This window comes from Thermobia domestica, chromosome 11 (genome assembly GCF_964235325.1).
Source record: "Thermobia domestica chromosome 11, izTheDome1.hap1.1, whole genome shotgun sequence".
NCBI classification, from domain to species: domain Eukaryota; kingdom Metazoa; phylum Arthropoda; class Insecta; order Zygentoma; family Lepismatidae; genus Thermobia; species Thermobia domestica.
The window spans coordinates 22,715,690-22,735,511 of NC_137464.1; the positions used below are offsets into that span (position 1 = coordinate 22,715,690).

At 36.2% G+C, this 19,822-nt stretch overlaps 1 protein-coding gene across 3 annotated transcripts in view; it reads right to left on the reverse strand.

Moving 5' to 3' along the window:
- Window positions 1-19,822, reverse strand: part of LOC145663978 (AMP deaminase-like) — a 134,398-nt gene that overhangs the window by 47,298 nt on the left and 67,278 nt on the right. For all 3 annotated transcript variants that reach the window (XM_081730235.1, XM_081730236.1, XM_081730237.1), the window contains one exon: window positions 12,661-12,787. In XM_081730235.1, coding sequence (XP_081586361.1) covers window positions 12,661-12,787 — 127 coding nt within the window. The remainder of the gene's footprint in view (window positions 1-12,660; window positions 12,788-19,822) is intronic.

The following is a 19,822-nucleotide window of genomic DNA, read 5'->3' on the forward strand; positions in this document are numbered from 1 at the left end:
GAATATATACTATACCCATTCCATCTTCTACACTTTGGAAGTGATAAATCAAAGTATAAATTAACCATTCTCCACACACAGATTGTTGCTTATCTAAGATTTATGAAAACTGAAATACTTTTCATTTCAATAGTATATAAAACCAGGGCCGTACCCAAGGGGGCCATGCCCCCCCCCCCTCATCAGCTAATGATGTATTTTAAACGAGTAAAAAATCAAACGAAAGAACGATAAATGAAATAAGTTCTTTATTGATACTTTATTCGGTGGAAGTTTATAATAAAAACAGAAATGAAGGTCCGGTTTATTTTTTTCTCTTTCTTATTTTTCTTGACGAATTCGCTTTACACAAGTTAGATAAAAACATTGTGTTGCTAACAGTTTTTTTTTTTTTTTAAACATTTGGATTTAACCAAACATTCTGGTCAGTGTTCCAATATTCGTGCTACCTTTGCTTTTTTTTTTTTTTTAAAAAAATGGTATTTTATATGAAAGCAAACAAAAAATGGTATTAACGCTGAATGTTCTAATTATAAACCAAATACTAGTTGTTTGCCCTCTTTTTCTTGCAATATATTCGCCACAGAGCTACACCGATGAATAGCATAAGAAATTAACACATTCTATTTTTCTCTCTAACTGTCTTAGGCTAATAGAAGGCATTCCTAATTTCCCGAGAGTCTTTTCTTTTGAAATTTTAATTCTTTTATATTTTATTTTATAGGTATTTATGGACATTACCGGCATCTACGGCCTTAAGCCTGCAGGCCAGTCAGGATTATTTCATTGGGAGGGTACAGCTTTTTAATGGGAAGGCCTACTAGAACCTTATATATATTAAAACATGTTAAACAATTTATGTTGATTTGTCACTTGGGGTGCCCGGCCCCCGTGGGAGCCCCGTTGCTACGGACCTGTACGCATGAGGGATGACATCCCTCGTCATGCCCACTATTATTGGAAGGGGGAAGGATGAAGGTAATGGCGAAGGAAAGAAGCGGCCTGGGATCCAACCATGACATTTGTTTGGGGTGAGTGAGGAAAAAATAGAAAAAAATCTCAATTGGAATTTCTGGCCAGAAAAAGTTGTTACACCTTTTCGACCGAGTGGATCCCTCGGAAATGGTACCTAGGACCGCTCGCACCAAACGCGAGAGCTTATGACAGCAGGCTGACAAAATATAATTGAAATTTAAAAGCGTCCCGACTGTTTGTTAGAACAATTGTCATATTTTTTGTACTCTTTCTTCGCTAAAAAATCAATTCTGATGTATATATGTACTACACGTTATTATACATTAGTCTGTTAATGTAAACATTTGTGATTATAGAATAATAATAATTATTATTATTATTGAACATTAAAAATCACGACACTTAAGTAGCAGATCTACTGTTAAACACACACACACACACACACAAAACAAAAAAAAAAAAAAAAAAAAAAAAAATAGGAGCCCGGAAACGTCATTCATTTCTTGATTTCTGAAAATTAAATATCAACAATGGACTTTAATGTATAAATCTATGTTCTGTGGAGTAACGTTTGAAAATTAGGAAATTCTGTGATTCTGACATCTAAATACCTAGATTTCGCGCTCGGAGAATTTAATAACTTTTATTTAGTTTTATTTATTTTTAACAGACTGGTACGGGAAGTGTGGTGGTGTTTTTGAGCTTCGTACTTCGGTATTGGAGTGGCTTTTGAACTGCACAATAGAGCGGAACGTCTGTCGGTGGCTCAATATATGCGACAAAACTAGCTTGGGAGGTAGCAGCAATACATTAAGGAACAAACATGGTGCAGTCTTAAGGTCACTGACCCTGTCATTTTTCGCGCTCCGAGGGTGTCTTTCCTTCATCTCTTTTGTGAGAATGAGAAAAAAGAACTGTCCCTATCAGTGCTATGTTGGAAAGCTAGCGGAGTGCGTGTGTATCTGTGTATGTGTTCGTGTCTTTCAGTGCTGAATGCGCGTGTCCATCCCTTTCAGGGAGAAGAGTGGTATTTTTTTTTTTTTTAAACTAGTGAAGTGTTCTCTGAATTTGTTTTCGGGTTAGTGAAATGAAGCGGAAAGAGGATATACGCAACTTTTTTGTCAAAAAAGTAAAGAAGTCCCTGAAAATACAACGGTTCCTCAACATAAAATAGCAGAGTCCTCTGTTCATCGCGTGAATACAACTTTTGAAGAAACCAGCAGTGCATCGACAAACTTTTCCTCTCCGCCTTCATCTGATTCAAATGATATTGGGAACTTCGTTGGCATAAAATTGGATAATTTAGAAAAGGTGAACTTGTTAAAAAATCTTTGGAAACCACATAAACTATATAATTTTTCCTGTGAAGAAGCACAAGGCCGTAAGCGTTTTTTCCAGAGAAGATTGCTGGAAGACTTTAATTGGTTGGCCTACTCCCACAAGGAAAGAGGTCTGTTCTGTGCGATTTGTGTTCTGTTTACGGAAAAGAAGGAGGCAGGTCACCAGAGTCTAAGTGCATTCGTGACGAAACCTTTTTATAATTTAAGGAAAGCAATAGAATCCTTCAAACAGCATGAAAGTAACAAATACCATAGATATGCAGCAGCGAATAGGGTGACAGTATGTAATTTAATTGAGGGGAAAATAGTCAGCATCGATCAACAAATTGACAACCAGAAAAAAATAGAAGTACAAGAAAATAGGAAAAAGCTCGTACCTATCGTGGAAACTATTCGTTTGTGTGGTCAACAGAACCTACCCCTGCGAGGAACACAGGACTGGGGTCGGATTGAGTTGTCAACTCCAAAACATAATGATGGCAACTTCAGGAGTCTTCTGCGATACCGCGTCAAATCTGGAGACACAGTTCTTGAACAACATTTGAAAAATAGTCCGAAAAACGGTATGTACACTAGTGCTAAAGTGCAAAATGCTTTAATAGATTCGTTTAGACATTTAATACAATCTAAAATCATGGACAAAGTAAAACAAAGCAAATATTTCAGTATTCTCGCTGATGAAACAACGGATGTTTCTCAAACAGAACAATTCTCTCTGTGTGTGCGATATGTGGATTTCGATGAGTGTGTGCTTAAAGAACCTGTGTTTTGTGTCCGTATATGATGTGACCGGAAAGGGCTTATCAACAGTGATAGAAGACAATGTAAATAGTCTCGGCTTGGACATGAACAATTTAAGAGGACAAGGCTACGACGGCGCCGGAGCCATGAGTGGGGAGTTTAGAGGAGTTCAGGCACTAATCAAGAAACGTTATCCTAAGGCCTTCTACACACATTGTATGTCCCATTGCCTTAATCTGTGCCTTTCTGATGCTTCGAAGGTGCAAAATATTCGTAATGCAATGGGGGTTATATCTGAATGCTGCACATTTATTCGTGCAAGTGCGAAACGAACAAGAATTCTGGAAGATAAAATTAAAGAGCTTCTGCCGAACTGTGACAAAAGTAGGCTACAAAAAGTTTGTGAAACTCGATGGTGCGAGAGGCATGAAGCTGTGCTACTCTTTAAAGAAATGTTAAAGCCTATTATTGCTGCTCTTGAAGAAATGAAAAGTAGCCCAGGGGTAGGAGAAGCATCATTGAAGGCTTCATTACTTTTGCACAGCATCTATAGCACACCATTTTTAGTGTCTTTGCTTGTGTTGTGTAAGTTACTGAGTGTAACATTCACACTCTCAAAACGGCTGCAGAAGAATGACATTGATCTAGTGAATGCTTTCGCTGAGATCAATCTTATCAAAAAATCTTTGCAAGCTATAAGAGAAAAGTCCACATCAGAATTTCAAAATATATTTGAAAATCTTACAGACCTTGCATCCGAACTAGAACTTGAAATATCTATGCCACGAGCGAACAAATTTAAAAAAAAACCGGCCGAACATTTCCACGTCGAACCCAGAAACTTACTACCGCGCTTCAATTTTTATTCCGTTCGTTGACGATCTAATTTCTTCACTGGAAAAGCGATTCCTACATCATGGGGAAACCATTTCGTCACTGCAGTTTTTCATCCCTCGGTTCTGTGATGTTCCATTTGAAAAAGTCAGAGACTGTATTGACGTTTACAAAGATTATCTTGATAATCCACTTGAAGATTTAATGAAGGCGGAGTGGGATTTATGGAGATTGAAGTGGAGAGAGAGTGCAGACCGCCCAGCAACAGCCATTGCCGGATTAGCAGCTTGTTCTCCATCACAATTTCCAAACATTTTTACAATGCTTCACATTTTAGCTGTCTTACCAGTGAGCACAGCTACAGTGGAGAGGAGCTTCTCTACTTTGAGACTCCTGAAAACGTATTTAAGAAATACAACAAGCGAGGACAGACTCACTGGTTTAGCGCTCCTGTATATACACCGCCACGTAAACGTAACAAACGATGAAGTAATCACCTTCTTTGCTCAGTCACATTCTCGGCGTCTTCAGCTGACTTTATAGGTGAGTAGGACCTTCGTTTATTTTATTACATTTCTGCATGTTTTTATATGTTATTTCAGCCTTGTGTTTGTGTTGTATAAAGTTGAACCTAGATTTGGGATCCGAACATTTTTCGTTTAATTTACTCATGTTCATACCCCACCTCCAAATGTCACTAACGGGATAGTATTTATGGGTACACACAAACTAATGTCCCAATGACACGCTTAGTTTAATCTATTTAGCTTATTGCATAAAGTGTAGGTATGTTTTTTAAAGTATTCTGAGTGTGGTGCTGGCCCCCCCTCAAAAAAATCCTGGGTACGGCCCTGTATAAAACACTCCATGAGAAGGGTTACAACCCTATCGACCTCTTCACCCTTCGATACGCCACTGCCTAAGATGTAACTTTTAAGTTCGAATCGAAAAATAGAAACATGTTACCTACTTAAAATATTCTTGGTTCATTGTGCTTTTTCAGAAATATAATATATACGCAATTTCAGAGAAGTAAATATTAAGTAATTTATTGTAAATCTTTGTACTTTCATCTTATCTTTCTTTCCAACTGAGACTGGTAAATGTAGAGGTTAAGAATTCGAAATATTAAGTATATTTTACCACATGTATTGCAGGGTTCCTACAAGAAAGTGAACATCGATTTCCCTGACTTTCACGGACACAAATTCTTGTTTTCCCTGACATAAATTCTTGAATAAATGGGAAGATATGGGGCAAATTCTATCATACACTGTTTTAACGGCCTCCTCCACCCCCATACCTATCCAACACACTCCTTTAATTACCATTTACACGTTTATTATGTTCAATATGAGTAATTGTTATTTATACAAAATTTATGATGTAAGTATATAATAATATATGTATGATACATGTAAGGTAAAAAAAAAATTTAAAAATATATATGTTTAATATCAGTTTTCTATATCTATATATGAAATTGTAAATTTAATCGAGATTACCACTCAAACAAGCGAGTCTGCCATTTTTATCTTACAAAAAAAGAAATAAACTCAAGAAAATAAATCGTCCGCTCGCTGTCGTCTAGGTAACAGGTTCTAAATACGATTGAGTTTAATGAAAATTCAAGGAATTTATGGTGGATAAATAGTTTAATATAACTAAAATTCCTCTAATTTAGATAAAGTGAGTGCTAGTAATTTTTTAGATTCAAAGGACGTTACTTTGCCCTTGTAAAAGAACTTTAATATCTTGCTTGGCTTCCCAAAGAACTCAACGAAAGAGTTTAAGGAGCACAGACTCTAATTTCAATATCTCTAAACTTAAACAATAAAACTTCTCTAAGATTTCTTTGGGAACTGCGGTAATATGGAAACTAGTACTCTCTCTACTCTAGGTTCATATTCCTTGCTTTCAAAGACTGTGAAACTTCATTACAGTAACAGTCTGGCCTACACCTGATTTGGACTCTCAACACGCAGAGAAATCCAGATAGGAAACTTAACTAAAATCTTAAAGCATTGGTAAACTTAGGGAATTAGGAGTAGCAGCCGCCACTCATGGCCCAGCTATTATATTACGTCTATCATTTAAGACTTTAGGTTAGAAAGGTAAACCGCACATTCTAATACTTTCGTACACGAAAGTCGCAGTGTGAAAATCGAAACACCATTCAGGCTTCATTACCGCCTGACTATACGGAAATCGCGACCTGGACTCAAAAATTTCTCGGAAAAAACCTCCAGCACCTGGAGATTTCAAAAACCTAAGTGTCCTGGATTCACTCGGTTGGATTCTAGGATCACCCCAAGAGCAAATTACTTTTCACTCTTTCTAACCATTAAACTCGAGCTCATTTAAGCCATTATTCTGAGGTAGAGCTCAAAAAATCCTACTTAATTCTTTAATTCCTACTCCTATCTCGGGAATTCACCCAAGTTATGGCCAGAGACCACTTTCTCTAGAGAGACTGGAAGCCAAGGACTAACATATCCACTGGACATCCAGTAACTAAACTAAAAGGCAACTCCCTGAAAAAAAGCTTACTTGCTAATTTCCTTCGGACTGAACAGCCACTAGTATAGCCCTCTACTCTACAGGCCTCCCTAGCTGAGACAGCGAAAACCATAAAAATATCCGCCTTTTTATGTGTTTTGCCAGGGACAGAAAAAAATGAAGAAAAAATTAACTCAGCAGCGGTTCAGAAAACTTCTACAGCAATGGAAAATTACTCGAAGAGGCAAGCAACAAAGAGAAATCTTCAAAAAACTATTCTCTCTACCAGATCTATAATCAAGTGGGCGCGAGAGTAATATTCGATCTAACTAACTAAAACTTAATAAAAAAATTAATATATACATAAATATCTCTAATTGGGATAATTCTCTAATTGATATTTACATACATTTACATATTATAAATAGTAAATTTATATATTACACTACACATAGATTAAATAAATAGTGTCAGGCCTGACTTACTAATTAATATACACAACTTAATCATATATATATATATATATATATATAAAATATTAAAAAAATACCATGTATAACCAAGCAAGGTAACGAAGTGCCCCTTGCATACAGTACCGCATGGCTTGACATTGCCAATTAGACTTTTTTTTTTTTTTTTTGCTTGAAAAAACAATAAAAGGCAATATAACATGCTGTCAAGAATATATTGCCAACTCTCCCTGAGACCTAATATTATCAGTCTTAAAATGAAATGAAATGAAACGAAATTTTTAAATTTCACGTTCCACGGTTATGCCGCCTTAGCTAAAGGAAACGATAAGCATGAGAAATGAATGAAATGGTAGAATGAAGAAATTGGGGAACCCCAAGAAAACCAGTGTTGGGAAAGCTACCTGTAAAAATGTAACGCGTTACAAGTTACTTTACTTTCCCTTAAAATGTAACGCGTTACAAGTTACTTTACTTTCTCTTAAAATGTAACGCGTTAGTAACGCGTTACTTGCCCTAAAAACTGTTACTTTACTTCGAAAGTAACGCGTTACTAACGCTTTACTTTTAGGTCCGAAACTTTAAATATGTGGAAAAATTATAACTTCAATTTTCCGTACTACTATTACTACTGCTATAATAATAATAATAATAATAATAATAATAATAATAATAATAATAATAATAATAATAATAATAATAATAATAATAGGCGGTTTGTATTTGAATACTAAAAAACTAGTTGATTGCCAACCTCGGTAGTCGTGAAGTTTAGGAGTCAAGGGCATTGTTAACGAGCTTTTGAATTTAGCTTGAGGGTCTAGGTTGAGTATCCGGGCTCGAGCCAAACACTGTTAAAAGTTATAGGGCACTGGTCAAATATCTTCAAAACTGCTCTGCCCGGGTTTAGAATTGTCAACGACTCGAGCAGCTCGGCTCACAGCTCATTCACTATCGACCCGAACCGAGAAATGAGCCGAGCCAACAGCTCACCCCTACCAAGCCAGCTCGAGGCGATGTTTCACCCCAATCGAGCCATCTTCTCAGTTGAGCCGAGCCGAGCTGAGATTGTTATAAAAAATCTCTTGTGGTCTCGCTATCGAGACGAGATGAGATGCGAGCAGTGTCCCCTCTCGTGAGCAACACTAAAAGTATTCCATATTACTGTTTAGCTTACATTTCTCATGGCCTTCGCTTTCCAATGTAATCAGGCCATGATTTCAAGACGAGTTAAAACGAACGAGTCATTTATGAAACTCGACTGGACTTGAAACTCGACGCGAAAAACTGAATCAGCTTGGAACACGACTCGAGAGTATTACCTTTGACTTGACTCGAAACTCGACTTGAATTCGAGTCGAGTCGAGTTTTATCTTGACTCGTGCTCATCGCTATGCGTTAGAAAAAATGGTTGCTTATTATTATTCTGCTAAACTAATTATATAATAATAACAATGTTGTTATGTAAAATTAAAAATACAGAATATAGACAAACATTACACTACAACTAATAAAATGAGAGCACATGAACTGGGAGTGAATCAAAACTTGCCAGTAACTCTAAAATCGATTCGCTAACCATGCCATCTGGAAAAGTAATGTCATCAAAAGAGCATACAATGCAGGCAAGGAATATGTGAGCAAGAGGGAAAAGATAGTGCGTTGTAAAGAAGTGAAAACTTAAAAAAAGTCAGGCTAGTTGTACGGGAATGTAGCAAGAGAAACGGTGCTGATGAAAAATTTGACATTCACGTTTCATTCTATAATTTAAGAGATACAACAGAAAAGAGACACTTGAAAAAAAAAAAAAGAACTATAACAAAGTGACTTAAAAGAATGTGTGTTCAGGATAATGAAGAGTAATCAAGCAAAAATGGAGTCGAGACTGAAAATTCAAAAACAAAGAAACCCAAATATTGTAGGAAGTATTCTTTTCACCACCTTTTCAATGTTAATGGAGAGAAGAAGATAAAGGTGTACAAAACATTTTATTTGTAGACTCTCGACATATCCCAAAAACCTGTGTATACATAAACCTGTGACTATGAATACAAACACACCTACTGTAGATCAAAGAGAAAAAACAAGTAATAGTCGTCGGAAGCCAGAAGGTGAAGCAGATTTTGCAAGAAAACATAAAATCTTTCCCAACAGTGGAATCCCATTAGTGGCGAGCTGATACCAGTAGATTGTACCTAGGAAGTCATCTGAAATTTTTAAAACTGTATGATCTTTATACTGAAAATGCCAGAATGAGAACAAAACATCACTTAAGAAATCAATGTACTATCGAATATTTGAAACGGAGTTTATAACTTAGGTTTTCGTTTGCCAAAAAGTAACAGATACGATGTAGATGAGGCATATATGGTGGCGAAAGAGACTGAAACCTTAAGTGGTGAGCAAAAGGATAATTATGAAACTCATATTTTGCGCAAGGCCCAAATGAGAGAACACAGAAAAAGTGAAAAAGAAAACAAAGATCTTCCAGTCCTCGTCTTCGATTTGTAAAACGTTATAGCATGTCCCCACGCAGATATTGGTAGATGATTTTATAAAAGAAAATTAAATGTTTACAACTTGACCACAACAAAATACTGTATTGTGCTACCTGGAACGAAACAATGACAGAATGTGCAGGGAATGACATTGTGAGTGCTTTCAGGAGAATGTTGGACACAGAGCTCGAAGAAAATGAGACCATGGAACTGTTTCCTTGGCCCAATTCCTGTGTACCACAAAACAGTAATTCCCATATATCATATGCAGTTTTGGCAATTCTGTTTCAGTGAAATACTATCAATGAGTTTCCTGTGTTCAGGAAGTAGATCGCGTACACAGTGCAATTGAAAAATCAATTAACAAGACGTACTAGACGTACTTTTACTCTCCTTTGGATCTCGTAAGAAGTAACTTCAAAGATTTTGGGACAACAGCAAAGCTTCTACACTACAAAACCATTCCATTCACTCAAGTAGCTGACTTGATGTTTACTCATGTTTACTCAAGAATTCCTACCGTATTGTTCAAATCAAGCCATAGCAGTTACGAATCTGTTAATGCAACAAACATCAAATTTCTAGAAACCCCAAGACGACTGGCTAAAATGTCATGTTTCAGTAGAAGTTTGAGTGTTATTGGCATCAAACCAAATCAACAAAAGCATTGTGTGAGGTTTTTTTAGAATTAAAGAAAAAAGACATTAAAGAGTTCCTTCTATTCATGATCTTGGAAGATAGTGAGTATTGTACTGCACTGTTAAACTTGTAACTAGTATTGGACACATATTTCCTGTAATTAAAATATGTATACTTAATCTACTTAATTGCTGTTATACCTTATCGTCCTAAGTCTTACCTTTTTTTCGTCATTTTGGTTTGACTAGGTTCTAAGTGCAGTTAGAAACTTGTGCCTCTGAAAGTGATGTTTCAGTAATACAAGGTTCTAACTGCATTTTACTGAGTGTCCAAAACAAAAAAAAAGTAAAGCCCATTTCTAACATCAATTAGTTAAATGTAAACATTATAGGCAGTTAATCATTGTGTAAAAACATCATAATGATTAGTTTATAAGTAAAACAACTATAGCCTAATAAAACTTTAAACGTGCTTTCTCAAAATATAGTCACGTGCAGTTAGAACCTTGTCAAACTAAAGAAAGATATTATTATTATTATTATTATTATTAAACTATAAAGTTAAAAACTAGCCTACCCAGTTATTTGGGTGCACCGTAAATATGCACTCGCTGAATATACACTTGCCAGATTTTGATTTTGGAAACGAAGTGCATAAAATGTTGAATAGTAAAAATGCTACATAAAAATATATTAGGAAAATATTGATTAATTTATTGGTTAGTAATAATGCTGAATAACTGGCTTGGCATCTAGTTATTTGGCTGGTTTGCAATGGATGTGTAAATTATTTTGCCGTTTACAGCACTTCGATATCTCAAACAGTTCTGAATATATGATAAACATTGCTGAAGTTTGCAACACTGCTTAAATCATGGGAGATCTTGAAATTACAGGTACTGTAATCCTATAAAAGAGAAGAACAACAACAACCATTTTAAATATTTTCCACAAATACGCCATTTTCAGTAAGTGTTAAGAACTTTATCAATATTTAACATATCTCCGGAACGGTTTGAGTTACCTAAATGCTGTAAACAGCAAAATAATTAGTACATACATTGAAAACCATACAAGTAACTAGATATGATACTTATCTAAGCATTTTTTTTTTTCGAAATAAAGCATTTCTAAAAAATTCAAATTTTCAAGCGCTGGTAACTTAGTTCCTATTCAAAAAAAAATGAAATGAAATCTTTGAGTTTTGCGTCCCATGGTTATGTTGGTTAGGCTAAAGGAGACGGTAATGATGAGTAGTGAATGAAATGGTGGAATGAAGAAAGTGGGAGGAAACGGGAGAACCCCGAGGAAACCCATGCACACGGTGTTTGTCCACCACAAAGTTCACTTGGCGGAGGCTGGGATTGAACACGAGACCCCAAGCACCAGAGGTGAACGCTCTACCACTGAGTCACCGCGGCCCCTAGTTCCTATTCATTCGAAACAAGTCATACCATGGTGATGGTATCCAACACTAAGGCACTTTCAATGTGCATTATCCTGTCCATCTCCGTTGTGCTGTTTATGTGATACAGGGTCCTAAACTTTGGATGTCTGTGATACTATAACATTCTTAGGTTGCAACACTGAATAATAAATGTGGTATTTTATGTCTTTATTTGACACGTTGATTTGAAATATGTAATAATCTGACCTAGTGTCATTTGGAAAAATTTTAACTTTATACTGAGCCAGCAACACTGTTCATTGGATGGCGTTGCTTAATACGTAAAAAAATGTCCCCCCTACTTATAGTTGCTTCATGGAAAATTTCGCTTTTCTCCCACTTTTGGTTTCCCCGTTATTACGGATGATCAAAATAAATTGTCCACCCTATATATATATATATATATATATATATTGTTCCATAATTCGTGTAATTTTTCTACAACGGTGGAAGAAGATGAAGTTTTCACACTATTAATGTGAAATTTGGCATTCTTATTAAAAAATGTTTGAATTTTTTAAATTTCAAAAAATTAATAAGAAAAAATCACTGTTTAGCCCCTCTTTTTGGGGCGTAAACACAAGTTCGTTTTCCTTACGGAAGATTCAATGTTAAATTTTGGAAGTAGTTTTTTCCAATAATTATTGCTAAGGATTTTGGGGTAAATGAGTATTATTTGTTACAAAATGCAATGACACTAATCTTTAATTGTAGTGCAGTCATCTCAAATATAATTTTGGGTAAGGCTCCCCATTTTGGGGGGTAAGGGGCGTAAAGAAGTAGTGGGTGGAGTGTTACTAAAATCCCAAATCTTATTTTGGGAACGCCAGTGAGCATCAGATTAATCAAATATAACACAGAATTCATATTCCGGTGCTCCTTGTATGCACCAGTGACTAATATGGGGCTACAGCCCCTTTCAAAAATCATATTAAGAATTTAACATAAATATCCTTAGCAGGAAACACTAGAAGAAGCTATTCTTTTGGATGAATTAATGTTTGTTGTTATTGTGGTAAACACGTATGTGCTTTTTAATATGCGATGTTTGGTAACGCACAGCCTTTGTGGAGCACAGGGGGCGAAGCAAAAGATGATGGACAAGTGATAGATATGGAGTTACAGCCCCAAACCCGTCCAAAATATCACAAAAAATTCAACATAAATATCTTAATAAATGTATTAAAGCTTATGAATGAATAAGAAATAAAAACTTACATAATCCAATACATGGTAGAGATCTGGATCAGTATCTGGCTTTATCATGACTTGTAGAATGGGTGTAAATAAATTATCTAGAATGTCAGCAAATCTCTGAATATCCCCTGCTCTTTTCAAGTGGCGGCTAAAAGAAAACAAATGTATAACTATCAAAGCAAATTTGTAACTAAAAGGAATATTTACTCTTTCAGTGTATACATTCATATATTCATACATACATACGAGTATATATATATATATATATATATATATATATATATATATATATATATATCGGGTAGACAATTTATCTGGAACATTCGAAATAACGGAGAAACCAAAAGAAAGAGAAAAGCGAAACTTTGCATAAAGCAACTATAAGGAGGGAAACATCGTTTTACGTATTAAACGACACCATCCAGTGAACAGTGTTGCCATCCCAGTATAAGGTTATATTTTTCAAATGGCACTACGTCAGATTAGTACATATTTCAAATCAACATCTTAAACGAAAACTTAAAATACCACATTTATTATTCAGTGTTGCAAACTAAGGATGTTATAGTATCACAAACATCCAAAATTTGGAAGCCTCTATCACACATACAGCATAACAGAGATGGACAAGACAATGAACATCGGAAGTACCTTAGCGTTGGATAGTATGGTCATAGTATGACTTCTTTTGAATGAACAGCAACGAAGTTACAAGGGCTTGAAAATTTGAATGTTTTGAATAGCTTTATTTCGAAAACATATTTAGGTAAATATATCTAATTACTTGTGTGGTTTGCAATTGGCAAACAAATCATTTTGCCGTTTACAGCACTTTGAAATCTTAAACCGTTCCGGAGATATGATAAACATTGATAAAGTTCGCAACACTGCTGAAAATGGCGTATTTCTGGACAATATTTAAACTGATTGTTATTTTCCTTCTCTTTTATAACATTGCAGGAATAACTTTTAGTAGGTGTAATTACAAGTCCTCGCAATTACATGATTTAAGCAGTGTTGGAAACTTTAGAAATGTTTATCATATCTCCGGAATGGTTTGATATATCGAAGTGCTATAAACGGCAAAATAACTTACACGTCCACTGCAAACCACACAAATAACTACATATGATACTTATCTCAGTATGTTTTCGAAATAAAGCCTTTCGAAAAAAAAGCAAATTTTCAAGCCCTTGAAACTTCGTTGCTATTCATTCAAAACAAGTCATACTATGACCATACTATCCAACGCTAAGGTACTTCCGATGTGCATTGTCCTGTCGATCTCCGTTGTGCTGTATGTGTGATAGAGGCTTCCAAACTTTGGATGTTTGTGATATTATAACATCTTTAGTTGCAAGACTGAATAATAAATGTGGTATTTTAAGTTTTCGTTTAACATGTTGATTTGAAATATATAATAATCTGACGTAGTGCCATTTGGAAAAATATAACTTTATATTGGGATGGACAAACTGTTCACTGGGTGGTGTTATTTAATACGTAAAACGATATTCCCCTCTTTATGGTTCATTCATGCAAAGCTTCGCTTTTCTCCCTCTTCGAGTTTCTCCGTTACCATGTTTGTTCCAGATAAATTGTCCACCCTATATATATAACGGAGGTGATTCCTGACACAACGTTTCGGAGGTGATTCCTGACACCAAGATAAGGCAAAAAAGTATAGACCAACCTGGGTGCATAAATGCTTCCTTTCGGAGTTATAGGCTGCCGAAAACATGAACTTTAAACGTCCATAGCTCCAAAACTATGGGGCCTATCGTAATCTGGTCTAAACTTTAGTTAGGAACTAGCATGTACCCTATCCTAATATCCATGTTTCAGAATCCTGCGGCACTTCCGCAACAATTTTTACAGAGGTAGTTGGTGAGTACTTCAAATTATATGCCCGTAGCCAAACTCCCTCCATAAAAATTGTTGCGTGAGTATCTTAGGATTCTGAAACACAAATTTTTGGATAGGGAACATATTAGTTCCTAGGCGAAGTCTTGATCCGACTACGGTAGGTCCCATAGTTTAGGAGCTATGGACCATGAAATTTCAATTTTTTTTATGTTTTCGGCAGCCTATAACTGCGAAATGAAGCATTTGTGCACCCAGGTTGATCTATACTTTGTCTTATCTTATCAGGAATCAACTCCCAAACGTTGTCCAATCCGTCCAAATTTCAAAGTGCACTGCCGTACTACCGCCACCATCGTGCTCTGTTTAGCCCTACCTTTAGGTACTATCGCCCTACATCACAACAAACTACAATAGAGCCATTTTTCCCTGCAAGCTTTCCGGAGCTCAGTAGCGGAAATGGGTTATAACGTTGTAGACGTCATTTTAATGGGCCAACGAATAGAAATTCAGTAAGCTGGCGTCAGGTTTTTGAATGTCATGAAAACGAACAAGGATTCGTATTCCTTGTCATATATCGATTACCAATGGGGACACTCGGTCGAAAAGCTGTAACAGCTTTTTCAGACCAGCCATCTTGAGTGAGGTTTTCCTGAGTTTCCCTCATTCGCACAGGCGAATTCCGGGATGGGACCTAGTTTAACGGTCCCAGGCCGTTTCCTTCCTTCTCTTTCATCGGATCGTCGAGGGACGTCATCCCTCATATACATGACGGGCTAAATGGCCATAGATACCGAAAGCCCAGAAATCTAATTCCTAATCCTAATCCCTGTTATATATCTATGTATATCATAAAAATGAAAATGTTACTCTTTCTAATAGAATCACAGAAAAAAAGCTCAACCATTTGAAATAAATCTTTGAATATATTTATCGACAACTTCAGCAGGGTTTCTATCATGTTACTTTGATTAAAATACGTATCCTAAGGGAGAACTGTGGTCAAAATTTATGCGAAAAATTGAATATTTCAAGATCCTGTAAAGTTAGAAAGATGAAACTTGGTATATGGGCCATTCCACGCGAAAGTGAGCCTGAACCCAAATTTTCAAAAACTGTCAAAACCAATGCAATTTTACGTATATATGGAGTAAATAGAACGAAATTTACTTTTTCACAAAGAAAAACTTATTTATACTTAGAATTCATGTAAAATTTTAAGTCTGAGTTGTGAATTTTTAACGTGTCAGCTGCGAGGAATTTTTTTATTCTTGTTATCGGCAACATTTTACGTATATTGTGCATGTTTGGCTGAAGTAACTTCGAGCTATTCAAGATGCTTCTTTTTGCTACAAGCTGCAGTTGAAAAAGTGTTTGCAGGATAAAAATTGTTTATAATATCATTAAAGATATAAACGTCAACTTGAGTGTCCTGCCCGTGACAGCAAACTACCAAAAGTTATTGTACTGAATTACTAAATTTGTGAATGTGGTTCGTACTTAGTAGAAGTAACAATTTGCACGTGTACTTCACATTTATCAAATTTTAGACTAATGCTAACAATATATTTCGATTTATTTCAATTTGAAAACTTGTCCTGCCCGTGACAGTGGGCATGCCATTGGTGGGAAAGTTTGTGTACATGAGTATTGTTCAATTCCCCTTGAAACCATTGTTTTAGTTTAGCGTACCTTTAGCTTAACGTAGTATTCAAGCAACCATCCGGGATTGAACCATGGCCTTCCACGTTAGAGACATGCGCGAACCGCTTAGTCGCAATGAAAAAAGAATGCATGAATATTTGGTTAAAAGTTTTACGCTATTCATATTTTCTTTTGACAATTACATATGCGTAACGTTAATGTTTGATGAATCTTTTAAACTTGCAAACGCATCATTTTAAAGTTGGGGGGAAAATGCTTACGCGTACTTTGTCACATCTCAGCACTGTTGAAAGATTCATTCATTTCATGCATTCTTTTTATCATTACAGAATTGTAGGTCAGTTACATACCGATGTAATGGTCTCGAATTTGATTTCCAGTATGACAGCAATAAAATACTCATTTCAGCAACATAATTATTTAAGACATGGTGTCCGAAAAAAAAATTTGATTTCTAGTACGTGTGCTTTAATAATGGGGCAGTGAGCGCCCGCCGAGAATCAAACTCATGACCTTCACATGAATTTCTTTGTTAAGAATTTCACAAACTTTATGATTTCCTGTTTATGAGGTGATTTCTTTCTCCTTTCTTTTGTAGTAAATTAACGCTGCTCAATTCCTTTTTTTACCTTTACATATTTCTTTTTATCGTAATTGTACCTGTTTGTTTGGTTTTTCCTTTTTAACCATGGCCGAATCGGGTTCCATCGTTTGTAACGAAATCACACGTCATTATAGACGATTTAATATTGAGGGCAGAATGATGGAAATTCAATTTAACGCACCACCCGCAGGAACCGATATTATCCAATACGTACATAATAGTTTTCAAGCGATGCTGGATCGTTCATTAACCAATGTCGACGATGAGGCGATGGTTGGTTTATCGGTAATATCGCCACGCAACACCAATAAGCCATATTGGGTAAGCTTTCTCCAAGCACGAAACCTGATACTGGAGACGATGTGGGCCTCGTTCGAAAGAGTCTTCCAAAGCAACAATCCGTTTCTTCTTCACGATCCATTTACCGTTTATTTTCATCGTGTGGATATTCCAAGAGGATACGGATATGGAGATCGTTTAGCCCAAGGAATACTTCAAAATGAAGAATTGTTACGTAGCAAGCGAGGGATTGTACGCGTAAAAAATCAAGATTCAAGGTGTCTGGCGTACGCCCTTGTTATTGCAATTGGTTTGAAAAAAAAATACAAAAATGTATATGTGAAACGATATAAGCAATATCAATATCAATCAAAATGTATTGTGGACCAAGAAGTGGATGCGTTATATACAAATGCAGGTGTGAATTTGGACCATGGTGCTAGTGTAAATGAAATTCGACAATTCCAGTCTTATCTGAAAGAATATAAAATTACTGTTTATACTAGTTTCTCAGGTCGTGACATCATGTACGAGGGGCCTAACGATGAAAATCGCAGCCCCATAAATTTAATTTGTTTGGCTGGTCATTTTGATATTATCCAATCTTTAACTGCTTGTTTTGCTTCCAAGTTCTACTGTGAAGCGTGTCATAAAAAGTATAGTAAACGTAATGAACATGTGAAAAATTGTCCTGTAACGTGTTCAAAATGCTTACAAAGACCTGCATGTGACAAGAACCAAACACCGATATTGTGCAACGACTGCAATCATCAATTTTATGGTGAAGAATGTTTAATAATCATAGCAATGCTCCATATCATTAAGGAGAACCTGTAGGTAAATGGTGAAGCAATGTTCTAAATGTTACAGAGTATATTCTTTTGTGCATACTGGACAACGCACTCACGACTGCAATGAGATATTTTGTAATGTATGTAAGAAGATTGTTCCAGGATCGCATCAATGTTTCATGCTTCCTGATCGACAATGCTTGAACCTGGTGTTCCTTCACTCATGCATGGAAAGAAACCCTTATTGATTTTCTACGATATTGAATTCATGCAGAACAAGAACATTGGCGGTAACCTGTTTGTACACGTTCCGAATTTATTGGTTGCACAAGTATGTTATGCATGTATTGAAAATATTTAGCAGTCTTGCAGCATGTGTGGTCAGCGCCAGCATATTTTTCAAGGAGAGGATCCAATTTATAATTTTCTCCAGTACTTGCGGGAACGTCGTCCCAACATAAATAGAATTTTCTGCCTCATACACAACTCGAAGGGTTACGATGGACATGTTATTCTAAAGACTATGGTAGAGCAATGTCAGTGGAGACCTGACGTCATAATAAATGGGACCAAGATACTGAGTTTAACATTAAATAATCTAACGTTCATTGACTCTTTGAATTTCCTACCTATGGCATTAAGCAAATTGTCGAAAGCGTTCAATTTACCTGCAACCAAAGGCTACTTCCCTCATTTCTTCAACACCAAGGAAAATCAATCGTATATTGGACCACTTCCAGAAATGAAGTATTATGGTGCAAATGAAATGTCCGTCGAAGACAGGAACAAGTTCATACAGTGGTACAACGACCATCGTAATGACACGTTCCATTTCCAGAAGGAAATTATCAACTATTGCATTCAAGATGTCAATGTACTGCGACAAGCATGTTTCGTTTATGACGTCATTTGAAGCAGAAACTAAAGTGAATCCCTTCTTGGAGACGATAACGATTGCAAGTGCTTCCAATTTTAGTATTCCGCCGGAATTTCCTCAAGCCTAATACCATTGGAATTCTACCGGCACATGGTTATCGATGGAGAAGTACGCAATCGGTCGCTGCAATGAAATGGCTGGCCTACATTGAAAAAAACGAAGGAAAACAAATTTTACATGCGGCTCGACAGAAAGAAGTGTTTATTACGGGATTCCATGTTGATGGCTATTACCAAGATCCTGAAACATTAGAAGAGCACGTCTATGAGCATGCCGGCTGTTTTTTTTTTTTCCATGGCTGTAAAGTGTGTATTACTACAGGCCGTAATCAGCCCATTTACGGCAATCCAGAAGACACCATGGAATTTCATTATGAACGAACGCAACGAAAAAATGCAAGACTGCGTGAATTGGGGTACATTGTACATGAAATGTAGGAGTGCGAATTTAACAACATAGTTCTTGAAACAAAATCCAGCAATGGCGACATATCTAAAAAATCAACCGTACATGAATCGCAGGCCCTTAAATCTGAGATAGCTTTTTTGGAGGCAGAACCAATTGTGTGAAATTGTACCATCAAGTTGACGAGAAAGCAGGAGAAAAAATAAAATATCTTGATATTGTTTCATTGTATCCATTCATCAATAAATGCGCTAAATACCCTGTAGGACATCCTAGAATTTATCTACAGGGAGATGAACATATACAATCAATAAATAGTCAATGGTCTGATCAAAATGACGATATTGCCAAGTCGCCACCTTTATCATGGTCTCCTCCCATATCAATGCAACAAGAAACTGCTGTTTCCACTGTGCGCTGCTTGTGCCGAAGAAATGAACCCAGACCCTACAGCAACGTATACGCACAACGATCAGGAGCGATGCCTCACTGAAACATGGGTATCATACGAAATACAAAAGGCAATAGAATTAGGATATCAAACGGTGGAAATCTTTGAAATTTGGGATTATGACATTGAACAATATGACCCCATCACGAAAACAGGTGGCTATCAACATGTTTTTAAAATCGAAAATG